This window comes from Photinus pyralis, unplaced genomic scaffold, assembly GCF_008802855.1.
Source record: "Photinus pyralis isolate 1611_PpyrPB1 unplaced genomic scaffold, Ppyr1.3 Ppyr1.4_LG2, whole genome shotgun sequence".
NCBI classification, from domain to species: domain Eukaryota; kingdom Metazoa; phylum Arthropoda; class Insecta; order Coleoptera; family Lampyridae; genus Photinus; species Photinus pyralis.
The window spans coordinates 25,462,278-25,478,336 of NW_022170403.1; the positions used below are offsets into that span (position 1 = coordinate 25,462,278).

Below are 16,059 nucleotides of genomic sequence, written 5' to 3' on the forward strand. Positions count from 1 at the left end.
ATAGTCCAGTCAAATTAGCGCAATTTTGGACAAATAAAAACATTAATTGGTAAAGATCTGAATTTTGGTATACACATTTATTGGGACTTTCTATTGAACATATTAAAAGTCCCTGTCAAAATCTGTTGCGCTCGAGACGCCATCTTGGAAAAACGGTACACTTTTCCAGTTTTTTGCCCATGTCTCGGCAATTATTACTGACACGAAGAAATAGTTTACATGAAAAATATAGTTTACTAAATTCCCTATAAAAAAGAGTATTTACATTTTTTTTGTATCTCCAGTACTTTAGCTGTAATCTCACGTTGAATACGTCAGAACGCGTTTAGGCCCCGTATCGTAATATTATAGGAGGCCGTCTTTTTTATGACTACATCGATAGCTGTAATAGAGCCAAAAAATGAACAGAATCGTCGTGCGATAAAGCATTCTACCAATGACATAATGTTTGATGATACATCATGTTTTTTTCAAAAAGGTAAGCGAAAATGTGTAAAAGTGTTGGAGCAACGAAATGATTTCTGAAGCTGAAGAACGCCCTTATCTGCATAAGTATAACGTGCCTGCTAGTGAGAGATATTAAAACCGACATCGTTATCAGACCTTCAGAATGACCTTGACCCTGTTCGGACACTCAGTGCTCACATTGAAGATGAAAGTTCTATTGAGAGAGAGTTTTATGAGAAACCTTACTAAACGTGTCTCATACCAAGCTTGAGTGCGACGACTTCGCATATATAAGAAATACTGGTAGAATTTTCAATGAATTTTTAATGATTTGTAAAAAGTTGTAAAAAAATATCTGCGCGACTGTTTCGAGAGCTCAGGATACTTGATTCCCTATTCGATGTCGGATTATAGCTAAAGTATTGGGCATACAGAAAAATGTTAATATGCTTTTTTATGGGCAATTTAATAAACTATATTTTTTATCTGAACTATTTTTCCGTATCAATAATTGTTGCCGATATATAGGCAAGAAACTGAAAAAGTGCTCCTTTTTTCCAGGATGGCGCCTCGAGCGCAACAGATTTTGACGGGGACTTTTAGTATGTCCAATGGGGAACACTAATGAACATGTGTACCAAAATTTCAGATCTTTACCGATTAATGTTTTTATTTTTTCTTATTTGACTGGACTACTAGTACAAAGGTAGCAACAAAAGTCTACAATTATTGATGCAAATAATTGATGCTTTTCATTTTGGTACTACATAACTCACAAGTACGTCATAGAATTAACAGATAACCGTGGCGACCGGTTTTATGCTACAAAATACAGGGTATCCCAGATAATAGTAACTACATGGTCATATCAAATTTCGTTTGTAATAAAACAAGAAGGCCTAGAATTAATTCATTCGAACGTCATTTGTTTTCAAGATGGCGATGATGTTCCAATATTTTGACAAACACAATTTTCACTTTCTACACGATATTTTTAAAACCCCTGTATTTATTTTTAATTTCGATACACACTCTAATTCTAAATGCTCCGAATAGCGCAATGTTTTTCATATTTCACCAAAATACTTAATGTTTCTCAAATCCCCATATGGAGACCAGGAAAAACAATTGTAGCTTGTAGCGTCTTCGCAAATTTAATTACCTAATATTATGTACAGAAATTTAATTACCTAATATTATGTACAGCGTGTAGCATCTAAGACTTATCGGATCATAATTCCTTTACTATAAAAGATACCGAAAACAATCTTGGAGCACAATTATTGTCGCCATGTTTCTAAAATACAATAACAAACTGAGTTTTGTTTTAATGACGCACGTCATGTTTTATTTCAGATTTGGAAAGTACTTGAAAAGCACTTTTTATGTAACACATTATTTCATCCTTAACTTTAAAAATGTTCGCTGTTTTTACCTCGGTTTTTCCCTGTTGTCTTCAAAATTTTTTGAATTTTTTTGGGAGAAACTAAATCGCGCCACTTTCACATGATTTTTTTAGGTACTTTATCGAAAGAAAAAAATTTTGATTGCCTTTCGCCGAATATAACATTTTTTTTAATTTCAATGGCACGTCCTAAACAAATTATATAGCTGGGGATAGCCGTAGGGACGCACGGATGGACAAAGTGATTCTTTTTTTATTTTTATAAAAAGGCATTTGACAGCTGAGAATTTCAAGATGACAGTTTACATCTCCCTCCAATTCTTCCAAAATACTCTCCCGCTGTTCTAGAAATTTTCTGTTCATCACCCTTTCCTGTGGCTCCCGAAGCATAGGCGCTCCCCGTAAATTTCGCGAAATCTTTCCCGAAGACCCTTCGTGAAATCTTTGGGATTTTTCAAAATGTTCTTGTTTTTACATTGGCTACTTGTCAGGAACATGTTTATAAAATCTTTGATTCTGTATTGTGGAACGTCTGTTATACTGGTACATATTTTCACTTATGACCCAAATTTGTATATTCTATAGTCAACTGTTAACTTTAGCATTTTTCGTAATTTGTAAATGCTTCTGACTTTTTTTTTGTTTTCAAGGGTAGTAGAATTTTGAACAATTTTTTTAACTCGTTTTTTAAATGTTTAAATTCGAAAAGGTTAAAAAAGATTAATTACAAACTAATATTTTCTTGTTTTTTTTTTGGAAAATCAGGGTAATGATTTTTTTAAATTTTATTTTTGACGTGCTCAACTTTTCAACAATTTTTGAATTCGTAATTATTCACATCAGTTTGAAGGAACTTAAAGTTTCAATTCTACAGGGTAAAGGAATTATTTTATTGAATTTCGGAAAACGTCTGAAAATCAAAAAATTTCTTTTTCGGAATCAACTTTTTCTGCACAGTACGTAATACGAGTATAATTCACTAGAAATTGAGGGTATGTTGGAACTGATGATTCTGAATTTCTTTGCGGTATAAAAAGATATTTTTAGTTATTCGGCAATTATTCTCGACTCCTTCTAAAGGCTCCTTAGAATTCCCTAAATCCGGTCCTCTTAATTTTCTGGATCTTCGGATAGTTCAAGTAACCTGGAAACTACACATTCTAATCTCACCATCTCCTTACTTCTCTTCCCAAAACCCGACGAATCTGAAACTTCTGCATGGTCTGTTATTCTCCCAACTTCCAGATTTTCTCACGAATCTGAGCCTAATTTGTATCTCCGAATTCTCCCGATTTTTACTAATATTCCCCCACGCTGATCGTCTAACCAAAGTATTCTAAATCTTCCATTGAACTTATACCTTGGATCTCCTGTATGTGGCTTCTATAAGGCGCCTTTTGAATCCATCGAGTCGGATAAATGGAAACGAAAAAAAATCGAAAGCTAAAAAAGTGGTGTTTGCAAGTCGCTGTCTGCAGTTTGCTCGGCTATCTGAGGTAATGCATTTTTATCGAATTTTTTTTAGAATTCCATCGGAATTTTGAAGAATTTTATCGCAAACACCGAACGACCAGATTATTACGATTATTAAACGAGAACAGAAACTGTAAGCAATTTTAAGATTTTCTTATTTTTTGTCGAACGCCTGAGTGCGGGGTAATTTGTCCAAACAAGCGTTGCAAGCCTCTCTTTCTTTCATGAATTTTGTTTTGTTTTCATGCATTTCGGAATAATATTTTGTCACTATCAATCAATTAACTGTGTGTTGTTTTCTGCAATTCAATAAGTTATATTCCCTTATCTGTAGAATTGAAATTTGAGTTCCTTTAAAGCAATGTAATTAATTACGAATTAAAAAATTCTTAATAAATGTATCAATTAAATCTTCAAGAAAGACTAAGCAATCTGGTACCAAGATTGTCCAAAATCTAAGAACAATTTAGTTTGTAAGACAGCTGGAATTAAATATGTATTTTAAAAATTTAAAAAAATAGGTTAGAAGTTTTGGGAGCCTTAAAAATATAAGTCTCTAAAAATTACGAAAAATGCTAAGGTTGACAGTTGATTACAAAATCTAAAAATTTGCACCTTAAGTGACCGGTATGCAGAATAATGAATTCAAAGATTATAAAAAAATATTCCGGATATATGGCGAACTTAAAAACGAAAAATTCTGGGAAATATCTCAAAATCAAAAATCCATTCCTCATTCAAATTCATTAACCTAATTAATCTAAAATAATCTGTTCAAAATTTGGTATTACAAATTTTATCACGCTGTGTGCTATATTTAATGTAGTTGTAGATATTGCAATCTTTTTAGTTACCGTTTACCTTTAACTACAATCATATTTATGACGGAGTCGTCAACATTTCGTCCAATATCCAAAACGCCTTCAAAACCGGTAACCATGCTCCAACGGCATTTTCGACCTTCTAAAAATCGTGCCAAGGTTTTGAACATTCGACGAAATGTTTGCCCCTTTCTGACTGTTAAAAATCAGACCATAAATAACAAAACAGAATAATTCTTACCTCGTTTGGTTCGGAAAGTTCGAATAAATCCAGCCGATTTGCATTCCACTGGGCGATAACGTTTCGTAGGGCCTCTCTTTCGAGGACCCTACGATCGCCGACACTTCCGTGCATAACGGCACACCCTGCAAGCAAAAAAACAAATGCGTATTAAAATCAATTGTCGTGCGAGGTTAAAAAAAAGAGAATAAAAACGCAAACAATGCCTTACATTCACCCAAACAAAACCACGCTCGTCTTAATTATCCGTAGCAAATTGCAAATATGTAGTACACGTGGGGAAAGACTTTTGTCATCATTCTCACCGCGAATTTCACTCATTAAAAAAAGCAATTTAACATAATTAATATTGACAAATCGCTATGCGACGAATGTTGTGGTCAAGTGCACTACGAAAGTGTAATTAAAAACGGTGTTGACATTGTAACAAATAACCATAATAGAGAACAAGTTGAGTAAGCAATAAATAATATGTAAATAAAATGCAAATATAATACGAAAGAATGTGTAAAATTAAACGCGAGAACAGAAAAAAATGTTATGAGAAAATATCATTATATGTATTTCGTTTCGTCATAAGAAGCCACTGACCGAATTTGGATTATCTCACACGATTCACACACATGCTTTATTATTAAAGGTGTGGACTGTAGTTTTAATTGAATTCCATTCCTTAGGTTATTGCAGTAATGATAACTGTTGAAGTTTTGGGTTCACCTTAATTGATGAAAAAGTACAGAGACCATGAGTATTGGACCTCGTATTGGACACAATTAAATACATGAATGTGACCAAGTAAATAGACCAAAATAAAAATTGGGTTGTTAGTCTCATTCTCTTATGTTTTTAATTAAGAATATGAAGAAGAATTGTATGGCATCATTGCGAAAAACAAAGTTGTCTGATTTTTGGCTAGTCGAAACATTTACGCACCGTTGCCAAAATATGCAAGTTTTGTAACAATTAATAAATGGGTAAAATTAATATTCAGTGCAGTGTGGAATTGGTTTTTGATTCCTGTGCATAGACAAGTTCTCGGACCCCATGCTTTGGAAAATCTGATGCAGATTTGCTTGCGTTCGCAATAAATATGGACAATTTTGTACTAAAATTTCTGTTCAACAACAAGCTGACCTTACCACGGCGGTGCAGAAAATTTAGCTGCACTATCACGAAGCGATCTGTTTTCCATATTTCTAATTTGAAGTTACCTTTTCGAAGGAAAGATGATATCAATCGTAACCTGAAGAACACCTCATCTTCATTAAGTTACTTAACATTTTTGATTTGTATAAATTTGGGTGATTATTTTTAGGAATTGGCATAGAAATGTTATTTAACGTAATTGTAGTGAACATTCCAGAAATTTCCATAGACATCGAGACGCCATAAAAGATTAGTCCTCGGCGATAAAGAACGAAGGCAGATGTGACGTAATCTTTCCGAATGTGTTTGTTCGAGAAGCGTTCGATAACTATCGAGAAAGAGAAAGTTCTACTATATAAGCAAATCGAATTATGATTCAGTGGAGTTCCTATATCGATGCGTTCTTGTTATGTTATAAATTGTGAGTGATACATTGTAGTTACTGTTATAAATTAATCCATTTTAAGACTTGTAAATTTATTGTTAATTAATTGAAAGTAAAATAATAAACGACGTATGTAATTAAATATACGTTACATAATCATAATATTCCTAAACGAATCGGCCTGTGAAAATCGTGAAACAGATTTTTATTGCATTTTATTGATAATTGGATCCAAACAAAGGGCTTTGGTTACTTTGTTTAAGTAATTCATTAATTTGCAGGTAATTTCAGTGATACCAGTCCTTTAGTAAAAACTGGGCGAGTCGTGAGTGAAATAAAAAATTGATTGTTACAGTGAACTTTTTACCAGGGCCGTAAAGGATCAATTTTATATAATGCAAGTGAAATCTTCAACCCTTGTAAATGTAACAAAACCGTTACAGAATAGAGATGTGTATCGAAGAACAACACATGTGACGAGAATATTGAAACTGGGTTAAATACCTATTCTTTTCTAGAATCACATTTTTTAAGAATTAAAGAAACATGCTATTTACGTTTTGTCTGTACGTCTGTCCCGACCCACTTCTGCAGTTTTGAACTACTTTTTTACATGTGACAACCAACTGGTCTCAGACTTCGCATACGCATGCCTTTAGTGGTGTCCTCGGTGGTGTCAAATAAAATTTTTCAAAATGGGGGGGGGGGGTGAACACACGTTCTACCCTTCATGGTATTCTAATGAAAGGTCTCAACGAAAAGAATAATTTCTACCAACCATCGTCCTCCTCCTCTACCCCTTATCGTAATCGGATATAAATAACTCCTTATATCTCAAGAATAGATTGTCGGAGGAAGATACTCACGAAGGGCGATTGGGATGTCTGGAATTGGTGAAGTCAATACTTTAAGAGCGAATATCTCACAAACAGTTTATCGGAAGAAAGTACCTACAATGGCAAAATGAATTGCTTGGACGAGCCATATCTATTGATGAAGTCGAATGGAATATCTTGAAAACGAAGTGTCGGAAGAGGGGCTCATAAAGGGCAAGTGGAACGTCAATACGAGACGTACTGATGTCAAAACTTTCAGTGCAAATATCCGCAAAACGAAGTGTCGTAGGAGGGTACTCTCAAAGGGCAGAAAGAACGTCTAGACGAGACACCTCTACCAGCGAAGCAAAAACTTAATTGTGAATATATCGAAAATGTTAGAAAAAAGTGCCTACAAAGGGAAAATGCAATATTTTGGAGAATTTCTCTAAAAGGTTGATTCTTCTTGCATTATTATATAGCGCAGATTTTGAATGTATGCCAGGCCACCTTTAAATGTTTATGTGTAAAGAGCCCCCTCATTAATTGCTCACCAAGAAAGAAAACATAGATACATATAGCATGCTACTACCTTATAAGCCAACTACTACCTAAGCTATTTCGGTTTTGAAAAATTCGCTTTATCCGTAATTTAGACTTGCTTTTTGTATTTTTTATTATACCTGAATCACAATCTCCGTTTTAAACACTCAAATGCGTGCGAAAAAAGGCCTTTAAAACACACGTGCTTTAAAATTGCTAAGTAACGATACTTCAAGTATGACTTTTGAAACTGTCATCTGGATGAAATAAAAAATCCTCTTAGGTCGCTTTCTGTAAATGCGGAACATTTCTTTGGCTTTTGTACCTATCCTTTGGTTGAAGGTTTCACAAACGAGCGTAATTTAGGGTATGCTTCCAAATCTGTTCCACTTTTTAATCGCAGCATTGCTTTAAAGTTTTGAATGAATGCACCAAAATATAGAAGATTTTAAATACCTTTGACATTTCCTTCATATATGCCAGCATTATGGATGCATTTAAGACTGTATTCGTAAGTAACTTCCTATTCATCCATGGAAACAACTTTTCATATTCTTTATAATAGGCTTTACTGGAGTTGGATTTTACACCTACCAACGTTTGTTTAGATTTTACAAGCGATTTAATGAACGGTGTATTATCTTTTTCAATGGAAATCGTTTAATTCACAAAGGCGATGATTTTTATAAGCAAACGTCAAGTGACATTTCCATGGCAATGGTGAAATTACGAACACCCAGCCCACTTAATTAGACATGTATTCGAGTATAACGTCAATATGACTTCATTGTATTTCCTATTTTTAAATTATACTGCAGGTATAATAAAAAATACTATAAGATACACGTGTATAATTGGTCTTTAGAGCACTTGCAACGTTAAAGGCACTCCGCTTTGCGTCGTGCCCTTAAACTCGTTGCGCGTGCTTTAAAGACTTGATTATACACTTGTATCTTAATATACTATTTAGCGCATTTTTTAATAAATAAAAAAAAATGTGCTATTGTTTGCGTTTTGTCATGAGGGGGGGGGGGGGGGGTTAAAAATTAATTTTATCTCTCATTGTGTTCTAGTTAAAGGTTTCCACGAAAGGAACCGTTTTCTACCAAATACTGCCCTTCTTTCTGTCCTCTTATCAAAGTACGGGGTGGATGGGGAGGGGGAGTGGAACTTGTTTTATCCTTCATGGTAATCTAATGAAAGGTCTCAACGAAAGGAATTATAATAATTCTTTCAGCATATAAGAGAATGTTATGCTAATAAAAAACAAATTTGAGTGGAGGTATTTCTGTCGGTCTACCAAAAATAAAATAAGCACTTGTCACTGCTTTATTGGAATTACCCATACTGGATAACCTTACTAAAATGGAGTGCCAATTTCATCTGAGCGTTTGACTCTTTCGGAAAAATCAAATTCATACAATATACATTAACATTTGAAAATAAGAAACGTTAAGTAGTCTAGACTCTAGAGGCACGTTTCGTTTCTGTGTTCAGGGTTAGTGATTGATTGTTATGAATAATAACATTTCTGCTATGACGCAATGATCAAGAATTCCAGTCTGTAAAAACGCAGTCTTGATAACTAGCCCATTGCATTGTAGTGACCTTGTTACATACGAGTGCTGCATACATACAGATGGGAGTCTTTTATAGTTCTACTGAAACCAATCCACAAAACTTCGCCATGGGAGCGGTCAGCGGAGAATCAGTCACACCAAGGTCTGAAGTTTAGGAAAACTGTGTTGCATTTCAAATACGATGACGTAACTTAGGGTTGGCGCATTTCCTCCGACAGTTAGAAAAGAAAAGAACTTATTTGCATACAAAATAAGGTTAAATTTAAAACTCGCAGAAATAATTTCGGAAATGAGGAAAAAGGTACGGTATTTAAACGCAAACAAGTTATTAATATTTAAAGCGCAAATAGGCAATCCAGTTGGGTAATTTCGTGCTCGAAATCTATTAGCATTTGAATTAAGTGCTATACCCTCGGCAGTTTACATCACACGTCATACATAATCAGAACTTTAGATCTAACCCGTTTATCGGTAATTTCATGCAAGGCGATGCTTAAACAAAATCTAGGCTAAAGTTAATTGTACGCACGTTAAATTACTTAAAAATCAAATATTCTGCGCTTTTCTTCTTCGACGCGATTTTTTTATGTAAACAAAGTCAAAGAAACTATGTATTTACTGAACTAATAGTCAACAATAATACAAGATCTATTAATAATTTATTTTCGCATGACATGAAAAACATCTAACAAAATAACGCCTCGCTGGTCTTACGCCCGTTACACTGCCCCCTCCTCCTGAAATTTGAAAATCTATGGTAAGTTAAGTGATACGATTTGATGATTTTCTAGCTGGAAGTCTATGAGAAAAATAGTCTAAATCGAGTAGCAGCTCGATGGGAAAACGGCGGCGCGAATTTACATGTTACTTCTTGTATCAATAAAACTAAACACGCAAGGTTATTATAATTGCAGATTTATTATTTATTGCATCACATTTTATTTAAAAATTTGTTAAATTATGCCTCACCACTCTATGACTTTTTGCAAAAGTTGATCACCCACTCGCTTGGATGATCAAGGTTCTAAGTTACCATTTTGGAAAAACAATGTTGGGTATGCAACACGAAAGTGACCAAAGATGATTCACTTTCCATTCGCATACCTTTAGTCACTTTAGTGGGAATGACCCATGGGCGTTGTGTAACATAACTACCAACTAGACGTCGACGCCAGTTTAAAAGGATTCGAAGAACGGTAAAAGAATTCTTGCCATCTTCAGCTACTAATTAAAAATTATACGCAATTTACTCTGTAGCACCAACATTTAACCAAATAACCTACAACTGAATTTCCTAACGGTAAACCGACATTTATATGTAAACTAAGTAGTTGTACTCCACAGGGGACTGCTACGAAAATGGTAACGGAAATCCAATTTAACAAAACATGAGACAAGACAAGGTATTTTATACCATAATAATTGCTTCCAGTTTCGATTTCTCAACATTCATCTGGCGTGTAGTGTAGAAAATATGCAGGCAACCTACTTTATGGACATTTAAAACAAGTTGATGGCGGCGAAAGACTTTTACCTTACAACGAAGTTATATATTTCGAGATTGTGTAGAGGGTAACGCACCTCTTAACGCCTACTTTCGTAGACGAAAACCAGACCACTACCAAATTTACGTGGCATACAGATACGTTATCGACTATACTTCATTTCATTAAAACGTTTACATACTACTCGGCGAATCGCCGGATTTGATTGCGTATTTATTTAGTCTTCTGAAAATATCAGGTTTCGCCAAGATAAGAATTTTTAAATTTTTTTTTATAAAATCGGAATATCCAACAACATTCAAGGTTTTTTTTAAAGAATGTGGCTATTGATTACATTAAAGTTTCAAATCATGACCATTAAAAGAACTTTTTTCTACAAATTTGCTACGAATGTATTCACACAATTGAAATTATCAAATGACAAAACTAAATCAAGTACACAACATCAAACGTGACATTTCCAACCTCTGCCGACGTAGTTGCAGCGTTAAGCGATGTAGTTCGAGTTCCAAACGTAATTTTTTCCAAGGATTGAAATCTTTAACTACGCGCCTCTTATTTGAGTTCACCGTGGAATTGAAAAGAGAAGTAACATCCCGCCAGTCTTCATCGTATTCTGGAGGTGGTTTAATGGATTTGCTCAATCTCCCAAGATTTTTTCGCCTTGGTAACAACGCAGGTCGGTTTCGACCGACTTTGAAAGTCACACAAATCGGTCTTCTTTGACTACATGTAGTACTCAAACGGGCGCACGACTTTTTCAAGTGTACCAAGTGATTTCCGTCTTTTCGGTGATTAATTTCACTGTCTTTAACCAAAGTTGCGCAAGTTTCAATTTCAGAACAGTTGTTGGTCGTCCCGAGCAACTTGAAACAAACCTTCTTCACAATTTTGCAAATCATCTCGATGGTTAGAATCCAGAATGGTACGAATGGCAAAGACTGTTTGTCTAGGAGAGAAGTAAATTTTCCAGAGGGCACAGTGAAAATATTTCGTAAAATTGCACATGGTATTACTACCAAGGCTAAATATCGTTTGCCAAAAATCTTTTCAAGAAATTTAGTGGCAAGCATCTGAAAGGTAACGATGTACTTAAAAAAGAGGCAGGCACACTTACCACCTCAACTATGATATAGGGAATGAATTGATGTTTGTTCAGGACATTATTTAGGAGCACGTATATTTGGTAAATCCATAAAATGACCTTTATCGGTTGAAATCCAAAGAGAGATGCTTCGCAATTCTTCGACGATAAGATTTTCAAGACATTGAAATAGTTAAACACAAAAAGCATTACTGTTGGGGCAAAATTGCCCATTGAATTAAGGGCCCATTGGCACTTTCCAATTTTGACAATGTAAAACTGAAATTGACATTTCGTGAAAGTTCCACGTGATTGGCGCATGCACGGCACTGCATCAGAACACTTTCACCACAAATTTCAGCACGATATCTATTCTAAGATCCCCATTGAAGCAAAGAATGAAGAGAACAAAAATTTCTTAACAAAAGCATTCCCAAACGAACAAGGTGTCGATGCTACCCCCTACTGAGACAAAGCTACCTGAACTACCGGTTACAGTTACACAAAAGTAGAAAAGGCATGTTTTCATTTGTCACTTGGTCAACATACGGATGGACGACACATTTACCGATATATTAACATTAATAGAAGGCGCGTTTCTCTCCCCGAAATAATAATTTTGATGCGATAACCAAGTATAACTACTAAGGACAGAAGTCGATGAAGAATCAGGAGATTGATTTTCAGTAGTAATGTGACATCGGTCGAAAATGAATGAAAACCATAAGAAGCGAGACCTATAATGACATCATTGTTAAGGTTAACAATGCGACACAAATTTCCATATAGGTTTATGGATATTTAAAATAGGTAATTAATGATATGAAAAAACGTACAAGGCACTTGACCTTTTAAATGGATGTTAGTGGAGCATTTTGCGTGTTGTATTTAGAGCGCTCTCCCCGGCGCTCTCTTTTCTAAAAAAAACTGTTAATATCCCAATAGCTACGAGTATATGGTACATAAAATCTCATTGATTTATTTCTGCTTCTTCAATATTGTTCCGATGCTTCTTACCGACCTCGTTACCGATAGACTGAAGAATACTTATCAGCACAAACCACTGATTTTCACGAATCAATATGGATTTTATTACTCATTTGAAAGTTTCCTTTTAATGTAAAGAACGATTCAAAAAATTCAGCGACATAGTTGGCGGTTATAAGGTGTTTATCCTGAACGGACCACAATTCTGTATGGTAACTGGAACGGTCGCATGGCTTACAAACGTATAGACACGGTTGAGGAAGGGGCGCGAGAAAAGGACAGACAAGGGTGGTTCTATTTATGTTAAACACAGACATAACACTATCACGCCTACGCACAAAAATGTTTTGTTTGAATTACGCGTTTGCAATTTGTTCATTTTGAATTGCTTATTTAATTGTAAAAGTGAAATTATATGTTAAAAGGTGAGAACATCTGGTCGTAATTGCGCGCTGTATTTAAATCATTTTCCTAGCCATTGCGATAAGAACATTATTTTGTTATAGCGTTACGTAAAGTGAAATTTAATTAGTTTCAAGATAAGCACATGCTATCACCGATAAGAAAAGGCGGGCAGTTTATTTCAAAGCTGGCATTTTTAATTTTGATTTTTCAAGGTGGAAGAGGAGATCCTTTAAAAACGACAACATAAAGAAAAATGAAGCTTTTTGGTGGTGGTCCGAGAATGTGCCCGTTTTATAAGTTTTTTTTTACAGCTAGCCCTGTTTGGATGTGGAGACGCAGTTCCTTGTTTTCCGAGTTGTTTTTCTAATAGAGTTTTGAGAAAGGAATTTAAGTAATTGTGCTAAGAGATTTAATTTACGACGTTACAAAATGTGTTCGTGAGAAATTTACCAAAAACGTTTCATCCCTATTCGGAAGAATTAAAGTTCGATTATGTGCTGGTCAAGCAATTTGATAACGAGGCCTTTCTACAAGGTGCTCTTGTTAAAAGTATGTGTTCCACCGTCGAAAAAGTCAAAAGATTTTAGTCATTCGATTCAACAAAGCCAGTTCGGTTATCAAGGTCAAATGTAACAGGAAAGAAGTTTTTAAAGCTGTCACCGAGTCTTTGTTTAATTCTTTGTACGCCAAATAGTCGCAGTTAACAACCAAATTATTAGATTACTAAAAACTGTAAGTAAATAAGATTTGTTTACTTAATTGTCTATCGATCGCTTGCATACGTGGTAGGTGTAAACAGGCTCTGAAAGTCTCTCTTTCTTTCAGCTTTCTCAATTTGTGTGTAACCCCAATAAATGTCATTTTGTGTGTCAATGGACAATTTTGTGTCGAATACTAAATTTTACGACCCATGATTAGCAAGTTCGCATGTTCTAAATTTCATATTCGTGCCCAGAGTGCCTAGGTGATATCCAAAATTTGTTTAAATAACTCCTTGAAGTTGTTGAAAGTGATCAACGCTGCTGAAATTTCTAAATTAATAAAATTAAGCCGAGAATTAATCGAGTTTTTTTTTGAGATAGTTGAACAGGTGCTTTGTGGGTGGCTTAGTGACAGTTTGCCATTGCACACAGCAATATTCTTCTGTGCTTCTGTGTGTTTGTGACTAAACGGCTGTACGGATTTTGATGAATTTGAGCCCAATCGGATCATAGGATTTTTTTAACTTATTTTTTCGTTGATGTCCCACTCAGCTATTTCGTATACGGATCGATACATGCACCAAGTCGCTTGCGTCGTACTGGCCGATGTGTTTACATTTTTACATTCTGTACGCTGGATGTTGTTAACATATATCCGTCAATATCTAATAAGTATTAGTCGAGGGTATTAGCATAAATCTTTCAGCAAAATTTAATCCTGAAAGTAATGTAACGTACAGTTAATTACCTGATGTACGATTAATTATTAATGATTTTTATAACGGTCAGATTATTATTTCTCACGTACTTTTTCATGGAAACAATAGCTGTATTCGTTTCAAGTGATTTAACTTTTTTTGTTTACAATCTTAGACCATATACCTAGCCATGTACTATATGGAAAAAAAGTGCAATCACTTAAACTGATTTAACTTAGGTAGTTAAATCACTTGAAACGAATACAGCTAATTCATCACAGTCGCGTTCAATCCTTATCGCCGGTGACTATCTTTTATTGACATGATGGCGCCTTCATATCGCTCCACTAAATTACGCTTGTAGATACTATTGCTTGTTTAGTATAAAAACAGTCACGTCAATTTCAATAAAATTCATACACTTACACATATTCCTAATTTTTAAGATTTTAACTCGGAAAGGTATTATGTACCTCGATTAGATGAATGTTTTAATGGCCATCAGGAATTTGACCAAAAGATGTCAATATTATGGACAAATTTTACTGTTGACTTGGGCAACACGAAAGTAAAATAAATACGATACAAAAAAAGTTCATTGAAAAACGATCAGAAATAATTGGCACACTTTTTTATTTTACACTTCGCTGCGTTTTCATTCTACAACTATCTATTCGTAATGATATGATAGCATATATTACTTTATTTTCGTGCAATCACTGTATCAATTAAATGGGAACTAATTTAGAAATTTGACATTCATGCCGGATGATTTGCAACTTTAACCATCCAAAGAATCTTGGCAAACCTCTCACTGTTGTTTTTTGTTGAAATAATCTTCTTTCGTTTTGGCCTATTACTACTATACCTATTCCATCTAATTTTGAAAATTTCATATTACTGTCGATGTTGGGCGTAGGTAATTGAACTTTTGTTATATCTGATTGGATTTGCTCGACATTCTCGAAATTTGTAGGTTTCTAAATCAATTTCCTGTCGTATTGGGGAATTCATACTAGAAACTGTTTTTATTTAGGTTATGTCAACGATTAATAGCATACCAGTTTTTCACATTATTAACTGCATGAGAAATCCGCTTCTATAAAGCTCATGTGTTGGTAAGGATACCGTAATAGGATAGGATGGATAGCACTGCAAGTATGAAATACATCCATTGCATTGCGTTACAAAAAAAGATACCTTAATACAGTAACCGTAATTGGAGCCGTCGGAATTTCTTTTCAACCGGCAGGTTCGCGAACAGGTGCAACGTCTCATCGTTGCGGAAGTTTAGACATTTAAAACTGATGAAGAGTCTTTGTTTAATTTAGTTCTAACAATGAATCATTAAATTATTTTTACTTCTAATTTTCTATTCTCGAAGTTAATTATTGACATTCTGTTGTAGGATCAACGTCAATGACCCCGCACCGCTATAAAGAACCGAATTTTTACAATTAAGCCATTATAAAGGAAAACGTATACCTACCTACGGCAAAGATTCTGTTCACTCCGAGGGTCTCTCTATGTATGTGTTTAACAATAAACGATGTTCTATATGATGCTAATAAACATCATTTATACAACACCTTGTATTTGTACGTGACTATTTAACGGTCACGTCCGCTATCAATATGGTCAGCGAGATCTATTTTTTTTTATTATCCGATTTGAAATATCAATTTCGTTTTCCCCCCACTATAAATTCGAAACGAATATACAACTATAAATACCGCAATTCTGCACATCCCCTAGAGAGAAGTATCGGTCAACTAAAACAAATCCGAGAACAAATCTGAACTGAGATTATTAATGTAAGCTGG

General features: G+C 34.6%; 1 protein-coding gene across 2 annotated transcripts; it reads right to left on the reverse strand.

Moving 5' to 3' along the window:
• Positions 1-10,714: 10,714 nt before the first annotated feature.
• LOC116164752 lies at positions 10,715-11,740 on the reverse strand. 2 transcript variants are annotated; one of them, XM_031478971.1, is made up of 2 exons: positions 11,479-11,740; positions 10,715-11,434 (listed from the first exon to the last, which is right to left on the reverse strand). In XM_031478971.1, exons 1-2 carry the CDS (start codon positions 11,677-11,679, stop codon positions 10,793-10,795), a joined length of 843 nt encoding a protein of 280 aa, XP_031334831.1. In that variant the 5' UTR covers positions 11,680-11,740; the 3' UTR covers positions 10,715-10,792. The 2 variants fall into 2 exon arrangements, with proteins under 2 accessions (XP_031334831.1, XP_031334832.1); XM_031478972.1 differs by having other exon boundaries at positions 10,720-11,434; positions 11,482-11,738.
• Between the last annotated feature and the right edge of the window lie 4,319 nt (positions 11,741-16,059).